General features: G+C 38.6%; 1 protein-coding gene across 1 annotated transcript; it reads left to right on the forward strand.

The window, feature by feature from the left end:
• Window positions 1–416: 416 nt before the first annotated feature.
• LOC138857327 (uncharacterized) lies at window positions 417–19,169 on the forward strand. Its single transcript, XM_070109711.1, has 6 exons — window positions 417–800; window positions 14,380–14,767; window positions 16,015–16,856; window positions 17,810–17,998; window positions 18,202–18,477; window positions 18,672–19,169. The coding sequence occupies exons 1-6, from the start codon at window positions 417–419 to the stop codon at window positions 19,167–19,169; spliced, it is 2,577 nt and encodes an 858-aa protein (XP_069965812.1).
• The last annotated feature ends 1,912 nt before the right edge of the window (window positions 19,170–21,081 follow it).

Here is a 21,081-nt window from a genome sequence, read left to right on the forward strand (position 1 = left end):
GTGTTAAGTTGTTGGAATTAGAAAAAAAGATAAGTGTGTAGCCATTAAATTGGGACTTTTATTTAACAATCTAGTGATCGAACTCAAGAGTGAGTTACAGGTAGACGATTTATCGAGAAATCCGTTGCAATTGGTGTCAGAAGTGGGATTGTCAAATAAATTCCCAAGGAGATAATTATTTAAAAATGGCCAAGTTTAACGATCTGAGATTCCACAACTGAAAAAGGAGCTGGAGCAAACGTGGTTTGGCGACAAATGGATTAAAAACTGAATTACAATCACGGTTGAGAGAGGCCATGGAGGCGGAAAAGATTAATTTTGAGGAATATGTCTTTCACATGGAATTAGAAGAAGAGACAACAAAGATAGAAGAAAAAGAAGAGGCTCAATGCTCTTCAAAGATTGTGGACATAAACATGGTTTTTGCCGCAATATCGCAAATATCGACACAATTTAAAGAGCAAGAAACACGATGGTCAACGCATTTGGAAGAGCTATTCGCAGCGCAACATGCACGTTTTTCAGCACAGTTGTCAACACCGAAAGAGCTCGACGTGCATATGTCGCATATGTCAGCTCAGGTATCCTCACAGTTGGAAGAGGAGGAAGCATGTGAAGCAGGATCTTCACAGTATGAAGAGCAAGAAGCTTGTATACCAGCAAAAGTGTCTTCGAAGTCGGAAGAACTGAACGGGCGTATGCCAGCGCAGGTGTCCTCACAGTATGAAGATCAAGAAGCTTGTATACCAGCAAAAGTGTCTTCGAAGTCGGAAGAACTGAACGGGCGTATGTCAGGGCAGGTGTTCCCACAGTTGGAAGAGGAGGAAGCGTGTGAACCAATAAAAGGTTCCTCACAGTTAGAAGAGCAAAAAGCTTGGATACCAGCACAAGTTTCCTTACAGTTGGAAGAGCAGGAAGCGTGTATACCATCACAGGTGGAAGATCAGCATAAAATTGAACCTGAAACGGATGACTCTGTGCAAGAAGATCCAGAATTGGAAGGTGCATTACATAAGGTGGAGTTGAACCAATGTACAACGATTGGAGAAATAACTACAGGAAGGCCAGTCACAAAATCATATTGGACAGAACGGAGCAGTTAAAAGTTGGTGTATGGCTGCTTGCGTCGAGTATGGAAAAGCGAAAATGGGCAAACCTTCCGAGTACTTATGGTTGTTCCAAGGGTTGGAATTCTTGATGTTCTTAACGTGCAGTACAAATGTCCAAGAGGAGGGCACTTGAGAGACATGAAATCCTTGGAGCATTTGAAGCAAAGGTTTCATTGGACTGGTTGTCAATCAGCTATAGAAAGGATTGCGAAATATGCTGAGGACATTGTAGCTAAAGGATCAAGGTCCAGGAGTCATGGGCAGATGAAACAGCACAGTTCGCGTGCGCCAGTTGAGAAAATAGGCGTGTATGAAGATGGTCCATTCCCCACCAATAAATTAGGAAATAGTCAAGTTTTGGTAGTCAAGGACCATTTCAATGAATGGCCAGAAGTATACACAATTCCTAACCAAGAGACTGAACCAGTGGCGGAGGCATTCATCAACAAGTGGGTAACGAGATTCGGTGTTCCAATGGAGTTACGTTCTGATCAAGAATGGAATCTCGAGTCAGCTTTGAGTCAAGGGATGTACCAGAAACTGAGTATCCGGAAAACGGATGGAATTAACTTCAAGAAGAGAAGGACGGCTAACGATGTCAGCACCAGCCAAGAAGACGAGATGGGCGACATAAAAGCTTTGTGTTTGGTATCGCAAATATGTTTAATCGGGACGATCAGACTTAGGTGGAGGGCAGTGTGACGAACATGAACATAGATGATAGAACAAAACCGAATGAACGATAAACTGCCAGAAGCAACTAGTTAGCGAATTCGTAGTTGCCAGAATGTTCTAGAAGCAATGTTTTATTACAGATTTACTATATAAGGGCTGCCGGATTGTGCAGCAAACACAGTTCTAGTTGGAGTGTTGTCGTGATAAGAGCAATTAAGCTATAAGCAAGAAATTGTAAGCTCGAATAACGAGCAATAAGTGTTAAGTTGTTGGAATTAGAAAAGAAGATAAGTGTGTAGCCATTAAATTGGGACTTTTATTTAACAATCCAGTGATCGAACTCAAGAGTGAGTTACAGGTAGACGATTTATCGAGAAATCCGTTGCAATATGTTTTGCGCGTCGCAATTATATCAGAGAATGTTAATGAATAGAGAGGGCGCAAATGTTAAATGAAATTTTTTTGAGTACTAATTTGTAATTCCAGATGAGGGCACATCGAAAAATTTAACTTCGAAGAAGTTCAAAGAAGAAAAATACACCACGCAATGTGCGAAATGCTATAAATAGACACAACGAATATTCCTAAATGAAAAATCGTTGCGCATACCTATTTAGATTTATGTTTTCAATTTCTATGATATAATTATAAAAAGCCTTCTAAATTAAAAAGCTGTATTACCGGTAAAAACCCCAGAGTTTATAATAAAATAAACATTTAATAGGCTATCTTTTCAACTTATGTATGAGCGTTGCGTGAGCAATTGCTTATTGAGCAAAGGATAACAATACAACGGTGGCTAAGCGATCGCGTTTCCACTTTTGTGGTGGCTTAGGCCATAAGTGTGAAGGAGTTAAGCTCAATCCGATTACGAGCCTATACGTTCGAATCCTAAAACTCATAAAACTTAAATTGTATTTAATTTTTTGTTTTATTAATTGGAATCTAAGCATATCTCAATTCAATTACATTAAAAGCATATTTTACTTCCTGAGATAATTAAAATATTTCAGGAAAATATGTTCATATGTTTAGGTTTATTGAATATTTCCTTATTATGCCTATTTACACAAATGTGATAATCACACATACATTCTTAAATACACGTACGCCGATGCTTACTTCTTCTTGTCCCGCACAAACAATGACTTTTGTCCACTCTTTTTGCTTTTTGCGAAAAACAAGTTGAACGATCGCAAGCAAGAAAGGGTCAGGGGCGCACTGTCACATAATTATTTCAGATAGTTTTTATTAATCGAATTTATTTTAAAGACGATTATAAGTATGAATTTATATTTTTACGTATATTATTATTATATTATATTACGAAAATAAGTCATAAATGCATCAGTATTTTTCAATACAAATTAAGCAACATATGGATATATTATGAGCCCTCACTTGACACGCCTCTGTGCATGGTGGCAAGCCAACAAAATAACGGCTAGTTCGCGCGGACATTGTGTTGTTGAAAAAAACCAAATGACGACTTTGTCTACAAACATACATAAGTATAATATATACATATGAGCTCGCATAAATTTTGACTGAGGAAGGCAATTTCAAGAATATTCACATATAAATATATGAGCATATGAAGCAAGTAAACAACAATAGTTGTTTAAGTTCACAGATTAGGCAAAGTTGGTCAAATATTGCCTGCGGTGCTGCTTGTATAGCACACTTACTTATTGCAACGTGAAATATTTTGCCTAAGTTCAAATCCTATCAGATATTTTTATATATTCTTATTTTATTTTTATAATTCTTTTTTATTAAATGAAATTTTAATTCTAATTCCATTATTATTTCCCTCATTACTTACATTTTCTTTTCATAAGTCAATTATTTCCCTTTTTATTACTTTAATTTTTGTTCATACGCATACCATACATACATATGTATGTATATACATTTTGCTTATAGAGGTGTAATTCGTTGCGTCGCCTGATAGGGTGGTGAAATTTTATTTCAGCTAGCTTGAATTGGAAATACCGTTACTTCTCATGAATTTGTTCGTTCTTTTTGCGTAGATTCTATTTTGTTTTAATATAATTAGTCGGTTAAAGAGCTTGTGACGCGTTTTAATCATATTTAAAAAAATGGAAACCAAAGGAAAAGAAATTATTTTGTCGGAAAGAAAAATTATCATTAAGTTGTGGAAAGATGGCGAAAGTTTCAAAAAATTGGTCAAACTATTGGAATAACGTATTTTTCTGTCCAGCGCGTCGTAAACAATTTAACAAAAATCTGAATTTAACGTCAAAACCTCGATCTGGCCATCCGAAAATAAATATTATATTATCAGAGCGGGAAGAACGAAAAATAATAAATATGGTAAAATAACCCTCGAATTACGTCTACAAAGATTATTGAAAACGTAAATATAAACATTAAAAAACAATGTGTGCCGAAACTGCTAGAAAAATTTTACGAAAAGCTGAATATCATGGTAGAGTCGCTCGAAAGAAACCATATATTTCACTTGCAAACAGGCGAAAGGGCACTGAATTTGCTCATAATTATATAAATAAGTCGCCGGAATTCTGGAGACAAGTAATATTTTCGGATGAAAGTCAATTTTGCATTTTTGGCATTAAAGGTCGACAAACTGTGTGCCGCAAGTCAGGAATAGCCCTTGAAAAGCAAAATTTTGTTGGTGCAGTTAAACACGGAAAGGGGCGGAATTATGGTGTGGGTCAGCTTGAATTTACTGAAAAAAAAACAATTTGAACCAAAGTGCAGAGAATCTTCGATTATCTTCGACGTTTTGGTTCCAACAAGATAATGACCCGAAGCATACTGTGGAAATAGTTAGACTTTGGCTCTTGTACAATGCTCCTAGACAACTTAAAACGCTCCCTCAATCACCTGACCTCAATCCTATTGAGCATTTATGGGATCTGTAGGGAAATAGCATTCGTCAGCATACAATAACAAGTAAGGAGGCTTTGCGAAGTGTTATGAAAGAAGAATAGTCCCAGATTACAGCTGAGGAAACAGATAAGTTGGTAAGATCAATACTAAATCGATTGAGCGTGGTTTTAAAACAACGCGGCTATCCAACAAAATGTTGAATTTAATTTTTCTTTATAATTTTTAATACTTTTGTAACTAGTTTTAAAGCTGAACGCCGACTTAATGGTGCCTATGTTTACTTATCCTTACACTCAAATCCCGTTATCACAAAAATTAGTGTGGGGTGAACGCAGACTTTAATGGCTATGTGTGCATCTGTATGTTTTTGATTTGTTTTTATTTTGGCTATTTTCTCTCTTGATTTTTGTGTTATAATTTAAATTTTGCCTTTGCTTACTTATTTATAGCAATCCTGCTTATTGTTTTGGCAAGTAAATACTTAAATTATGTTTTTTTTATGTATGTGAAATATGGGTGTTTAGAAATACAAAAGTAAGCTTATAGGCATACAATAATTATTTACGTATATATTTGGAGATACATAAAGTACCAAACTTTATTTAGATTTATACCAGTTTGATAATCGTTTTTTATATTGGTAAAAACCGATTTACTGTTGCAGATTTTATGTATATAAAACCGTATTCAAACAAACATATTTAAATGTGTGAAATAAATACGCTCACTTTGGTTCTGCAGGGGTAGGGTTCTGTTTGTATAGCTGTGCGTTTTGTGCCAATTCCTGGTGGTTACATTACGGTGCGCCAGTTTTTAACGGAAGGTGGTGTGTTTATTTACTCAGGCTTAGCTCATTTACACATCCTGGGCCCCCTAGCCGAATATTTTGCCTATTATTACCCATTTTGGCTGTATATGTTGGAAGTACGAGTATTTCGCCTTGCTGCTGGTAGAGTAGCCAACGGCGCAAAATATTAAGTGTAAGAAACGATTTTGGTTTTAATCGATATGGACTTTAATGTACCATAAGTATTGATGCTTGATGTAAGCAACTTTATTTTGCGTGTTTATTTGATTTACTATTTTGACGACTTGTTATTATAGTAAAAGTATATGGGTTTTTGTGTTTATCATTTTTATTGGCGGATATTTACAATTTATTTATTATGGCTTAGTAAGGTTAGCGACTCCACGCCTGGCTTAGATAGAGCCAGAATGGGTACTCCTTTGAAAACATACTCTGGGATTAGGGCTGTAAAATCTGATTTCGAGTTAGTGATATGGTAAATTCATCATAGTTTGTTTTGTAAGCTACTTTTTTTGATGTGGGATTTAAAGCTTAACATTAGCATAAACCACCCATATCAGCAGCGCTTAGATAACTGCGATAAGCTTTCTGTTAGTCTAGATGCGTCACTGTATCACATTGGGAGTCTCGCAACATGTTGCTACAGAGTATAATAGTTTTGTTCAACAAACGTTTATTTGTATCACCTAAAAGTAATCGAGTTAGAGAAAAGGTAATATATATGTGTGCAAGCTGTGTAAAAATTGAGATATTTTTATGAAACTTGGTACACATGTTTCTTGGTAAGACGGTTGGTATTGCAAATGGGCGTAATCGGACCACTGCCATGCCCACAAAACGCCTTTAATGAAAAACAAATAAATTGCCATAACTAAGCTACACAATAAGATACAAGACTGTTATTTGATATACAGGATCACATTAGGGAGGGGCATCTGCAATTAAATTTGTTTTTAAAAAGTGGACGTGGTCCCGCCCCCATAATAGATTTAATGTGCGTATCTCCTAAACCGCTAAAGCTATAAAAACAAAATCCACTGAGAACAAATATTTTGAGCACCTCTATTGACAGTGTGTGTGTGGGGACATCGGGTGACAACCACGCCCACTCCCCATATAACGGTACTGTTAAAAACTACTAAAAGCGCGATAAACCATTTTTAGGTGAAAACCCATGTCTTGGAATTTGCTTAACCGATATCAACAAACATTCTTCAATTTTTTCAACAATTGGATTACAACAACGCCTATTTCCCATATAACAACATTTTAAATTCCATCTGATTCTTTCATTTTCCACTATGCAAATCAAGCAACAATAATTATATCGGCGTAAAACTTTGCGTGAATAATACGTTTAAAGTATGCCACCTTGTGACCAACAATTATTTAAATTGAACCAAAATTGTATAAGCCCCTAGGTAGTGAATATGTGGACCCCAGTGTCTATAGTTGACTTTTTACCGAAAATATTGGTCAATGTGTAAGATATATCATTGCAATTCATATAATAAAATAATTAAATAAAACTCTCGATAATAATATGTCTTTGTGTTAAAAATGGATTGAATCCGATCAATACTTCCTTTAATATAAAATTTTGCCAACATCTGAAGTATAATAATTTCCCGGGCTTTGATCCTTGGAAATTGTGAGAGTATACAATAAAATGTTCGGTTACACCCGAACTTGGAATTTCCTTACTTGTTCTATTTGTAAATTGTTTTATAATTATGAAATTTTAGGCAACTATGAGCCACTATAGTGAGATTGGTGTCGATTTTTCGACTTTCTACAATTACTTTCGACAATTATGTACGAACGATGTTATGTATGGACGTGAGCGATTGTGGCCAAGAATTGGGAGATTCGGACATCGTTTAGATTGTTTGAGAATTGTGACCATTTTTCAAAGTGAAGAATAATCAGGATTTTCGCTTGTATCATAATTGGCCGAAGCCATCCTGCGGGGTCGAAATTATTATTGCGGATAATGCTGATATTGGCTCAGTAGAATATGAAAACTGATATTGCATTCCATTGGAACCCCTGTGTTTTTGTTGTTCTGCCTTTTTCGAATTTATGGAAATTAGTTGACGAAAATTTTATTATTGGAATATTTTATATTTGGAATATTCAAGAATATATTTGCATGACTTGGTTGAATTATAAATATTTGTGTTTTTAGCATTGGGGTTATCAGAGGAAGCTCTCACTTGGTTTTTTGTGCCGATTTGTGGAGTGTTGGAAAGTTGTGGCTTTAGTAGTAGTCGTACGACGTACCGGCCATTATTTGATCGAGTAGTTGTGGCTTTGTGGAAGTCTTCACAATACTGATCTTCTGGGGTTGTAATTTATATGAGGGGGCGTTTTTCTAACTCCCGAAATTTCTTTAATTGTGAATTAAGGTATTTTTTTGAATTTCCGTCAACTTAAGTTGTTAATGTGGAAATTGGTTCAGTAACTAGTCCACACAGAATCCAACCGAATATAGTATTTTGGGCTAGAAGGGCGATTAAATTTTTTCAACACCTTCAAGTATTATTTGGGGTAAAAGCCTACTAGTATATCTATTTGAGCGGGGGTATTGCAGTTGGGACCCTTTTGCCAATGCTTGCTATTTGTGTGATAACTTAGAAGCAAGTTAGTAAGTTGCGGCAATTTGCTTGCTTGGGGAGAAATTAGGGTAATGGTGCAGATTTTGTGTTGTTTGAAATTCGATTGTCTCGCTGGCAGTTTTAACCTATTTTGTACCCTAGATGATATGAAGGTTCGTTGTGATCCTTGGTCTAATAAGGCTCTAGTTTTTAGAGTTCTCGTCGATGTTCGATGGAGATGTGCTGTGGGTAGTAATACCCTACTTTGAATTATTACGTTTTTAAAGCCTTTCAGCAGCATGGTGATTTTTGGCAATTTTCGGGATTTGCTTTTGTAATTTATAAGCACTGCTTTGGCGTGAGCCATCTGTTCAGACGTGAACGATTGCGTTTTGTAAAGGTTTCTGTTTAATTTAGTTTTGCTACTTGCTTGGGGTCTATTGAAGCTTCGATTTAGGTCGTGTTGAATGTTTTTAGTTCTGACTGTTTTTTCCTCTACCCTTTTCGCTATTTCATATCGGGTAGATCGGTCAGAAAGTCTTTCATTTGTTGCCACGTTGAGCACTTGTTTCGGGATGAGAGCAATTGCTGTATAGGGCCCCAGCTCTCTGTGAGAATATTCTGTGTCCATAAAACCGACAAACAATTTGAAACAGTGGATTGAAGTTTAATAAATTCTTCACCTGTTTCATTTTGAATTTTATGCAAGTTTATAAGCGTCGTTAGTTGTTTATCGACCAATATTCTTTCGTTTTCATATCTAAATTTTAGAGCTTCCCAAGCCAAATTGAAATTGTCGTCATTAAGTGCAAACTGTTTGACTATTACGCCTATTTGACCTGTTGTTTTGTGTCGAAGGTGATACAACTTTTGTGCTTTTGATATGCGGGCATCTCGAGGTGGATGTCTGAACTTGCCTCTTGACTTTGAATTTGTCGCAGCTCTACTCTCGGATGTGGAGTAGGTGCAATAGCTTTTCTTTAGCTTTAATTGATCGAAGATCATAGCTTTTGTAGCTTCATACTGGTCTAAGCAGTTTACATACTTGGCGAAAGCCGAGGTTTTAAAATTTTGTGGAAAATCTGATGACTCAGTTTCTACTATGACGTCATGAGCCGTTTGGAATCGTGTCCAAAAATTGTCAAGATTTTTAATTTTGATATCTAATACCGATCCAAAGTAGTCTTGAATAGCAACCTGTTTTGAGCGTGCAGCTCCAGATGTATTTTGTTTTTTTATCAACATTTATCATTTTATTTATATGTTTAAATAAGTGTCAAAAGGTATTAAATTTTTTTCAGTGTATACTGATTTGAATCAAGTAATTAATTATATTACTCCTTTCGATAAATAAATATTTGTTATTTATATTAAATTTGTAAAAAACATGTATTAATACAGTTTCGTTATTATTATATATATATATTTTTTTTTTAACCGCACTTTTAATTAATTTGTATCTCTTATGTCCTTATGTACTTTTATTGTTTTGCAATCTAGAGCTCGTTGAAGAGATTAATGCGTTTTGGTTTGGTACGCAATCTTGTTTGTTTTTGTTTGCCAAAGAACAAGGGGTGTTGCCGGATAATTCCTATGGGTCATTCCATGTCAAATCGACAAATAGTAGAACGCGACTCCCACCGATTCGAATGAATTTTGGTGGAAAGTTTTGTCTTATCATAAAACGAAATTCTGCCAAAGGAAAATAATTTCCTAAGAGTTATGCGAACTTGAAAATTTCACGGTTTTCCCGATTTTATGAGTTTATTTATTTAATATTTTAGAAACTACTGTATATTAAACAAAGAACGCTGGTGAGTTTTCAGAGGGCACTTAGACTTATGGGAAAAAAATTTTAAAAATTACCATAATTAAAAAATTATGAATTTTTGAAAATCGTAAAAAGTAACTATTGCGTGAAAATTTTTACTTTTGGCAGAACTTTGTGACATGATAAGACAAAACTTACCTCCAAAATTCGATTTGATATGGAATGACACGTATATAAATATTATATATGAGGAAGTATGTAAGTATACTGAATACATTTTGATGCTGAATATATTTGTCGTAGTAAAATCCAATAATATACCGCTTTATTACCGTTTAATTATGTGTGAATTTTACGATCTTTGTATTTGTTTTTTTTTTTTGGTAATTATTGTAAATTAATAATGTAATAATACCCATTGTAGGGTAAGAGAGAGAGAGGCAGATTCTATGCCGTATGTATGTATAAATTGCAATTCTATTGTATACTTGTAATTTTGCAATAGAAGAAGACCGTGAAAACGGAGATGTTAATGTGCAGCTATTTTCCTTAGCACTTATGTAAGTTAATGTAACAAAAGCTATAAAGTTGCATATGAAAAATAATCCGGTTAATATAACGAAAGACGCTGCTTCAGCAATAGCACTTGCATACGCATCGGGTTAAATGCTAATTGCTGACGAATCATCAACATTTTAGTTTAAGGAAAAAATGTAATTGAATTGGAATTAAGACGTTAATAAAGAAGATCATACGGAACATCAATATCAGGTTACCGCAGCTGACCATAGTAGTCAGGCCACTGAACTCAAGCGTCAGTGTCAATGTTTGGAGCAGTGTCAATGTTTGGAGCAAATGGGTAAAGATAAGTGCAGTGCAAGTTTTTTATATTATTTGTGTGCAATTCTTATGGTTGTTGATGAACTTCTGTACCTCCCGCGAAGCTCATCTTCTCTTTGAGATTTGACATATGATGATAAAGCCACTTAAGATGACGCTGAGAGCAACACTGGCGATAATCCATGTATTGAATGAGTCGGCGGACGCCAGCTCGTCTTTAACGTCTTCGATGACACGAAGATTGATATTGTTCATCATATGGAGTTGTGGCATATTCTAGACTGGGTCGTGATTAACGATGTTAAGCAGCGCTGACCCAGCTACGCCTGTCTTCCTATTTAGTATCTCACGCTGGTTCACATATTTCGTTCCACTGATGATGGCGGAGAAACAGAAGGTGACGAGGTGTGTACCGTTCGTAATGATCTCTGGGCTATCGTCTGTACTGACCCTCGCTGTGCTCTCGTTGATAATTATGTTTCCATCATCTATATGCGAGATAGGCTTCAGGTGGCTTGGTTGAGTGCGGCATGAAGCCGCGCCGCTAGCATGCAGTGCTCCTTCACAGCTGTATTTTACCGTTAACTTTCAAACGTATACCAATGTTGTTGTTACGCATTCGTTAACCGCTAGACCGCCATCGTTGCATTCAGATACGGTATCATCTTGTAACTGTAGTGTTACATGTTGATGTGATACCGGGAAGTTGGTGACTCTGGTACAGATAAATTTAATTCTAGGGTAGGCTATGAGTATATGAATTATATTCCCGTACTGTAGGACCTTAATCTTGTATGCTTTTACTATGCTAACTATAAGGATCACTACGGGGTGTTCCTTTAAGATTCTCTCCAAATCTTCATGATCAAAAATAGTTGAACTTATTATGTTAGCCTTAGCCAATGTAATTGTGAGAATCAAGTTTGAAATCTGGTTTATTAATATTCTATTTCTCGTATATAATGTTTCATATAAATGCGGTGTGTCAACCAACTCATTCTTTTTTTCCAGACTTTTTGCCATATAATATGTTCTATATTCACGTCTAATAACTTTCGCATATGCGATTGAGGGAATAACTCTGCTAATTCTGTGGTCTCATCTAACATGCTAGCAAATTTTGTCAGGTTACTCGAATACCTTAAATAGTCCCTTTGTACCCATGCCAATACTTTATCGTCTATCACCGGAATATAATTGGAAAAGTCTGCAAATTTAATCCTGCAAAAACAGAAAAATAGGGAATAAAGATTGTTGTGTGCTTAACTATTAACCTTAAGTAAGTGCTACTGAAGGTTGTCTTTGTGGACCACCCTCCCTTTAATAAGAACAGACGTTCCCAGGTCTGCTTGACTCGTTTCCTCTGTGCAAAGCGGTGTTAACTTTTTTCCTAACTTGTTCTTGTTTTTTCAAACACTTTTTCGCCTACTTCAAAAACTTTATTTTGCATGTTCGGGTTAGATCTTTCAATGTTAACATGTTGGGAGTTTGCGATTTCGCTAGATGCTGCGTGAATATCGATTGGGGTTTGGCTTGTGACCGAGTGTATGGATCGATTGTAGGCTCTTGTTGCCCCCAAAATTAACTCTGTTGTGTCATCAGACATTTTTTCTAGTTTAAAAGATCTAGCTATGTCCACAAGAGTGTCATGGAAGCGTTCCACTTATCCATTTAAACAACTGTGAAGAGGTGGTGGATTCAAAATATCTATGTCATACCCGTTTTTTTAACAGTGATCTAATTGTCTCCGAATTGAAAGCGGCTTCATTGTCGCAATAAATTGTTTTTGTTTGAGGAAACAAATTTAGAAGTTGGATAATGGACATTTTTACATGAATTATCGTGCGAGACGCGATCGGTTGTACAACGGCAACCTTCGAGAACTTGTCAACGCAAGTAAGGAACGATTTTTTGTCTGTTGAAAAAATGTCAATAAGGAGCATTTCTCCAGCATATGATGGAATTGGTGTTACCCCAAGCATTTGTTTCTTGGGGTGCCTGTGGTGTTTCGCTTTGGTACATGTTTTCCAATTGAACACCACCTCATTGGCTAATTTTGCATTTTCGGAAATTAATAAACACGAAGGATTTGTTTAATATACACCTGAGCGGCTCTATGTGAGCCAATGTGTTCAGTGATGATTATTTCAGTTTGTTCACCTTTGTTTGTAATGTCGACAACGATATTATTGCAGTGCCAAAACTTAGTTGCCGGAAAATTTAACACTAAATCATGTTGTATACTGGCCAACGTCGGTAAATCGCAGTAAATTGCGTTTAATGAGTTGGTACTAACGAGTGGTTTAATTATTTCGAATGGAGCGTTTTTATCTGTAAAATTTATTAGGTGGCGTATTTTTCTGCCGAAAAGTATGATGTCTTTTTTTAATGGAAATTTGGCTTCTTCGAGAACGAACTGGTTCTTGAAGCAATTTAAAGGCTTTTCTGTCGAATCGATCGTGTAGGATAATGATATTTCACTGTGAATTGTCGCAGCATCTGACTGCACTTAATTTTCCAGATTGTTCACATTCTGTCGGGACAGAGCATCCGCCACAAAATTTCTTTGCCGGGTTTGTAGAATACTTTTGCATTGTGTTCATCAATGTATGATTTCCAACTTTTGATTTTCGCATTTGGGTTCCAATTTACCCAAAGCCCAGATAATGGTTAAAAACTCCCTTTCGTTTGTGGCATAGCACGCTTCGCTTTGTTTTAGCGTTCGCGAAATCATGGTAATTGGTTTGAATACTTAAGACAGAACCGCACCGATGCCGTCCATGGAGGCGTCAGTGGTGAAGTCAAAAGGTTGTTTGAAATCTGGGTACATGAGAATAACATCATCGGATGCTGAAGGCCTCGCAATTGACGCGAAGTTCTTAATGAATGCCCTGTAATAACTAGATAGGCCAAGGAATGAATACGTTTTTAGGCTCAACATATTCCCGTATGGCTCTAAATTTTTCGGGGTCAGTTTTTGTCCGGTTTTTTTGGTTACTACAAAGCCCAAGAATTCGTTGCTTTCTTTAAAGAACTTCGTTTTCTCTTGTGATACCCTCATATTGGCATTGCATAAGTATTTTAAAATTGTGTCGATATGCTTCACTGGGTCGAACTTATTTTCAGAAAAAAATATGACGTCATCCATGTAAATATAGTTTGGCATAGATTGGTTCATTATCTATAGTGCGGATTGCAGCAGTGACCGAAGTGTTAAAGGGTAATGCCTCGTTAGAGGTCGAAAACTCCTTTGACCTTCTCAATATCATGCGTCTGTACTTGTTTAAGATTTATTTTATATTTTTATTTTATTTCACATGATGCAAAGTGTTTCTCTATTTCTTATCATTCCGTATTTCAATTATTCGCTTTAACAATTGTACTATTCTTGTAAGTTTTTTCTTCTCCTTTGGATCGCCGCAATAAACGGACGTGTTTTAAGTTTAGCATTGCCTTTTATTGAATATAATTTTTGGTGCCTCCTGTGAGGACTAAGAACTTTGAGAGTTTTAATTGGTGATTCTCAAAAGTAATTTGTCTCGACGCTATCGTAAAGGATTAAGGCGATATTTGTGTATAAAGTTCAGTTTCTGCCGTACCACTATAAAGCATAACCGCACTTTACATGTACATAAATTGGAAATGACAGAAGTAAATCTTCGCCAGTTTCATGCATCTGCAATTTCTTGCACGTTGGATCAGGTGGGCAAGGCGCACGCTGGTGAATTAGATGTATCTAAGGCTCAGCAACTGTTGAATTCGGCGAGATTACATTACGACCGCATGCTCGTAAATCACGAGACACTCCTCAGTTTTGCGAAAGACGAAGAGTTGGAAGTACATTCAGCATGGTGGGACGTCACCGAAGAAGTGTACAACGACCTATGTTCCAGTCTTATACGCTTACGTTCGACGAAAGGTGACGAGTCACACGCTCCCAGGGAGGGCAATATAGACTCGTCGGTCGAGTTAAAGTTGGAGCCGTTACATATTCCATCATTTGATGATGAGTTACATAATTGGTTGGCATTTAAGGACGCGTTCCAGACTTTAGTACACAACCGGGAATTGCCCACTGCATACAAACTTGGTAAGTTGCGTCAAGCTGTTCCTTGCTCATCAGTGCCGTTGGTTGATGGTGTTTATTCTGGAGGTTACGAAGAACTGTGGGCAGCTTTGAAAAAACGGTATGATAACCCCAAGCAGTTGGCAGAAATTCATGTTGCGCGTTTCCTAAACCTTCCGTTGGCATCAGAGGAGTCATTCATTGCTGAATATTGTGGATGTTGTAAACGATTCTCTGCGTTCATTAGCTGTTATGAATTTGCCAGTTCAAGAGTGGGATGCATTAACTGTACCTATCGTCGTATCAAAGCTCCCTTATTGGACTTACCACCAGAGAAACGTTTCGATGTCCTCAGGAAATCAGGCTTATGCTTTAACTGCTTAAGGTCTAAACAGTGTCCCTCTGGAGGATGTCGCCAATGTGGCCGCAGGCACAATACCATTTTTTGTTAAGAATCACAGCTCTCTGCTTCGCTTTCCGCCACGAGGAGAGTGGTAACTACTACCAGTACTAAACCGCAGCCCTGTCAACCGTTAGTACCGGTTCTAACCACGTTATGACACCACGACTCTGTAATTGGATGCCATGCTCGGGGTGAACAGATTATACTTCTTGCTACAGCGTGTGCGTATGTCTCTGGAGACAACTCGGAGGAACGACTGGCGAGGATTTTATGTGATCCTGGATCACAAGTAAGTTTTATTACAGAACGCTTTGCTAATGCTTTGAATCTCCATAAAAGTAGCTATGATGTAGCGGTCGAGGGTATTGGTGCATTATCCTGTACACGCACCAAGGCCGTCGTGGCAATAACACTCAAGTCAACGGACTTGCAATTCTCAGTGGCAATTCATGCCTTGGTCATTAAATCTATTACCACGATGCTTCCAACAGCACAAATCTTTGGAAATCAGTATAAACACTTGGCTGGTCTGCAAATGGCAGACCCGCATTTTGGTACTCCAGGAAATATTGATCTTCTGCTAGGAGCTGACGTTTGAGGTCTCATTTTGAAGGGAGATACTATCAAGGGTGGTCCTAACGAACCACATGCACATCGTACGAGTTTGGGTTGGGTTATTTTTGGGCCTGCATCAACATCTTCAGTAAATAAGCCAGGTTTGCCCTCATATAGCGCTCAAATTTTGGAAGAGTCTCGTTTGGACGAGATTGTAAGCAGCTTTTGGAAGATCGACGAAGGGTCTTATGCTGACGAGATTATTGATGATGAATGCGAATATTCTCAATGACTCACTCACGAACATCAGAAGGGCGTTACATGGTGCGCTTACTAATGCAAGCTAACGCATCACCCCTAGGCGACTCTTATAGCAGTGCCTTAAGACAATTCTATCGTTTGGATCGTCGACTGGCCTCCGATACACTATTACGTAACAAATGTATTGTTTTCATGAAGGAGTATATCGACCTAGGGCACATGGAAGCTTTAGGTACATACAGTGATTCCCGTCGTATATATCACATTCCGCATCATGCCGTACTAGACAAGTTTCGTGTCGTTTTTAATGCTTCATCACCAACATCAAATGGTGTTTCTCTTAATGATATACAACGTGTGGGTCCAACCATTCAGAATTCGTTGAACGATATCCTTTACCGTTTCCGAAGGTACGCAATTGCTCTCATAGCCGATGTGGAAAAGATGTTTCGCCAGGTTTTAGTAGCACCAGAGGATCGAGATCTCCAGCGTATCTTATGGCGCGAATCCCCGAACGAGGATATTAAAATATATCAGCTTACGACGGTGACTTATGGCATGGCATGTAGCCCTTACAATGCAGTGCGAGCGCTGCAGCAATGTGTTATCGATAATTATAGAGTGGTGAGCGACCATAAGCAAGCTGAGTCGGCGCGCACTGCCATTCTCTCTTCATTTTACGTAGACGACTTCCTCACGAGCTGTACTGACGTTAAGGAAACGGTCACTTTAGCCCAAAATGTATCCATGATTTTTACGGCTGGTTGTTTTAGGTTACGGAAGTGGAACTCAAATAGAGCCGCCGTTCTGGCGAAAATTGGCCAATCATCTTCTATACATGAATGCAGTATTGACGTCCCTATAGCTACGGTGTTAGGGTTGCGTTGGGGCCCGGTAAGTGAAGTGTTGTTGTTTAATGTATCACTGAAACACTATGATGAATTGCCAACGAAGCGACGAGTTCTCAGTGACGTAGCCCAACTGTATGACCCCACTGGATTTCTGGCACCAGTCATTATATCGGGCAAAGTTTTTATACAGACTCTTTAGTCTGCGGGTATATCTTGGGATACCCCACTACCGAAAGATCTGGTCTAAATTTCGGGATGATTTATGTACTCTCGCCAAGGTTCGTGTACCTCGTTGGCTTGGGATGAATGCAACTAGTCGCAGTACGCTCTATGGTTTTTGTGATGCCAGAAGGCCTACGCTGCGGTCGTTTACGCACACACTATCAACAGTGATGGCAATGTAAAGGTATCATTGCTCACCGCACGTACTAAGGTTGCGCCGCTGAAAGGCGCCACCATCCCTCGACTCGAACTATGTAGAGCTCTCCTATTAGCTAAGACGATTGATATTGTTCGCAGAGCGCTTAGTTTGGTGGATGCCTCTGTACACTTACTGACGGACTCTAGTATTGTATTGTGCTGGCTAAGCAAACAGCCAATGTTATTAAAACCATATGTTGCCAACCGGGTTCGGCAAATACAAGAATTGACCTCTCTAGATTGTTGGCATTATGTACCTTCGGAATAGAATCCAGCAGATTGCGCGAGCCGTGGTGTGACTCCATCAGAGTTGCTAAGCCACCATTTATGGTGGACGAGTCCAGATTGGTTACGTCAGAAGGCAACCCCGTGTAACCAGGTACCGGAGTTACAAGCAGACGAAGTTGTAAAGATGCGGATTGAAGAGAGGGCCAGAGTTTTAACCTTCACATCTTCAATTCGGTTGCATCTCACCACCCGACGTTTCGATGGACAACATATTCCATTAACACAGCGGTTTAGTTCGATCAAAAGACTAATCAGAACACAGCTATAATACTTCGCTGGTTACCAAAGCATCGCCATCTCCACCAACATCGTGTGACAACTCCAGAGATGGATACCGCGCTTGAATTGCTCATTCGTATTGATCAAGCGAACGCGTTTCCACAAGACTTACATTGCTTACGTGAAAGCACAAATTTATCAAGCTCTAGCCCACTACTACCATTTAACCCCTACTTGGATGATCATGGTATCATACGGGTAGGTGGTTGCATTAATGGGCATCGTCATCCAACTATACTTCCAAAGTTTAGCGATTTAGTTAGGCTGCTGGTACACCAAACTCATATCGACACCCTTCATGGCGGTACACAGCTAATGCTACATACTCTACGCTACCGCTACTGGATCCTTAATGCAAGGCAAGTTGTACGCGGTTCAATACATAAATGTGTGATTTGCAGACGACACGGGTCTGCGTATCTTGGCCATTTCTGGTGTCAGGTGTCGACTATTGCGGTCCTTTTTCACTGCACATTGGCACTAAAAGATCTCGCAGTAGCGTTAAAACTTATCTATCAGTTTTCGTATGTATGGCTACCAAAGCTGTGCACATCGAGTTGGTGGATGACTTGTCATCAATGGCGTTTATAGACGATTTCACGCGTTTCGTTAGTCGACGCGGTCTGTGCCGCGACTTATACAGTGATAACGCTACAACTTTTGTAGGTGCCAATCGGGTAATGAGGGAAGATCTAGCTGCTTGGCACAATGAACAGAATCAGCAATATCTTGCCAACATTGGGACGAGTTGGCACTTTATAACACCTAGTGCCCCCATCAAGGTGGATTGTGGAAGGCTGCTGTGAAGTCCGCGAAACGACATCTGGTACGGGTAATAGGTAACCAGGCGATGTGGCATTCGCAATTACAGACGCTGGCGACACGAATTGAGGCCTGTTTGAATTCGCGTCCACTTATACCGCTGACTGACGATCCTGAAGACAAATATGCGCTAACACTAGGAGAATTTCTCATTGGCGCTCCTCTTATCGCAGTGCCAGAACCTACCGTAGCGGAAATTCCTGTTAACCAACAAAAGCACTGGCAGTGGTTACGACTAATACATCAACAGTTCTGGCATCGGTGGAGTGAAGATTATTTGGCGACCCTGCAAACACGAAGTAAGTGGCGGAGGCGCACCGAAAATATTCATGTTGGAGACATTGTCCTAGTCAGACATGAAAATCTTCCCCCAACACATTGGCGACTGGGTCGCATAACAGAGGTTCATCCGGGCAGGGATGGCCTGGTACGCAACGCAACATTGGTTACCTCTTATGGAGTGTGCACCCGGGCAGTGCACAAACTGAGCTTACTCTTACAACCCGACGATTACGAAGCAGTAGCTTCGACCGCGCAGGATGTTTAAGATTTATTTTCTATTTTTATTTTATATCACACGATGCACCCTGTGCAAAGTGTTTCTCTATTTCTTATCATTCCGTACTTCAATTATTCGCTTTAACTATTGTACTATTCTTGTAAGTTTTTTCTTCTCTTTTGGATCGCCGCAATAAACGGACTTGTTTTAAGTTTAGTCCTGCCTTTCTTATTCTGCTCGAACCATGTACCGAGCTCACAGTGAAGGGTTTTTTGACATGAATTACTTGTTTTCTCTTCTTTTTGCTCCTTTACGGGCTTGATATTATTCCTTGCCGCCCCTGTATCGATTAATATTTTAAAAATTCTCCTAGCAAACTGTCGTTTGATGTACGACTGTCGGGATTGTTCCCTAAAAAAGTCATTGTCACACAGCGACTCAGTGTCCTCTTCAATTTCAATTGCAGCCGCTTTTGCTGCGTTTTCATATTTTAGTTTCTCAGCATTAGGGTTACTCTGAACAACATTGTTCAGCTTTTGGCGCCTTTGTCATGTTGCTCTATCGGTCGTGTTTGATCTCTTTTGAGCGTGTTGATTGCTCCCTTGAGGTTTGGAGGAGTTAGTGCGCTGCCTAAACTTAGAAGAAAAGTCAATTTCCATTGGTTCTGGGGCCTGTCCCTGTTCAGTTCTTTTATTTGTTTCATGGTAACCATTGCTGTTTGCTGCCCCGTTCGTCCCTATTATGCTTTCCCTGCTTTTTATAGGCGCGGTTTCTATGGTCCTCTTTCCTCTGCTCTCTTTCTGCTATAGCTTTTGCGTATGAGGCCGTGAACATGCTAGGCTCGATGCTAGCTTCTGCTTCTCTAGCTAATGCTAAAGCAGATGCTAGATCCTTCGGCTGAGCCGTAAAAACAAAAACTTTGAGTGATTTTTTAAGACCTGAAATAAAGGCTTCTAGCGTGTCAGTCCTAGCCTCATCATTCAGAAGCGCTACCTGCACTGCTTCGTGTGTCATTATGATCTTGCTCGAAACCAGAGTTAGTTTTCTCTCAACTTCGTCATAATATTCTATTAAGATCAAGTCACCTTGTCCAACCATCGCGAGATCTTGCCTCAGCAGTCATAGGGAGGTTTTGTCAGCGTAAGAGCAATCTAGTCTGGCTATTATTGCATCAAAGTTCAGGACAGTATTGTGTGATACTAATACCACTCTGGCTGCTCCTCTGATTTTATTTCTAATGATTGTTACCGCTTGGTAATGCCTGCAGCCACCGTGAAAAGGTTTGAATAATTCGTACGCATCAACGGCTGATTGCCGTATTCTTCTGACCCGCCATTAAATTTAGGGACTGATTTATGTCCAGAGGAATATTGCAATTGATCTGTGGGTCCACAGAATTTCTTTTATAGAGCTCAACTTGTGGTGCTTCGATACTCAAGTTATTTACCCGCTCATTCATAGCGTTAAGCTGTATTTGAAATCTTTGTTCTTGCTGCGCTAATGCTTCGCTAACAGCGGTGACTATTAATGCTTGGACTTGGTTAACGTCAATGGCGAAACTCGTTTGGTTTGGGATTTGGCTATCGTTGTTTTCTATGTCCCACATATTCTTAGCAGCGGCTTGAACTTTTTTAGAATGGATTTGTTTTTTATAGAATAATTATTTTAGCCGACACAAAGCATATATATATTTTTTTTTAATAACTTGATATTTCACAATCACATCTGTTACTGTTAGTAGTTTATAACTAATTTGGTGCAAGTAATTTGGAGAAAATCTTAAACGAACTTACATGGTATGGAAAGTAGAGTAACTCTAACTGTAACTAGGGTGTGAATCTTTGTATGTTGTTCGCCAGTTATGTTATTTAGTATGCTCCAAATGAACTGTTGCGACTGTGCAGAAGTTTTAAGCGGTGTTGCGTTTAATGCGCGTACAGTTTCGCAATTGTTGACAAAA

This window comes from Bactrocera oleae, chromosome 5 (assembly GCF_042242935.1).
Source record: "Bactrocera oleae isolate idBacOlea1 chromosome 5, idBacOlea1, whole genome shotgun sequence".
NCBI classification, from domain to species: domain Eukaryota; kingdom Metazoa; phylum Arthropoda; class Insecta; order Diptera; family Tephritidae; genus Bactrocera; species Bactrocera oleae.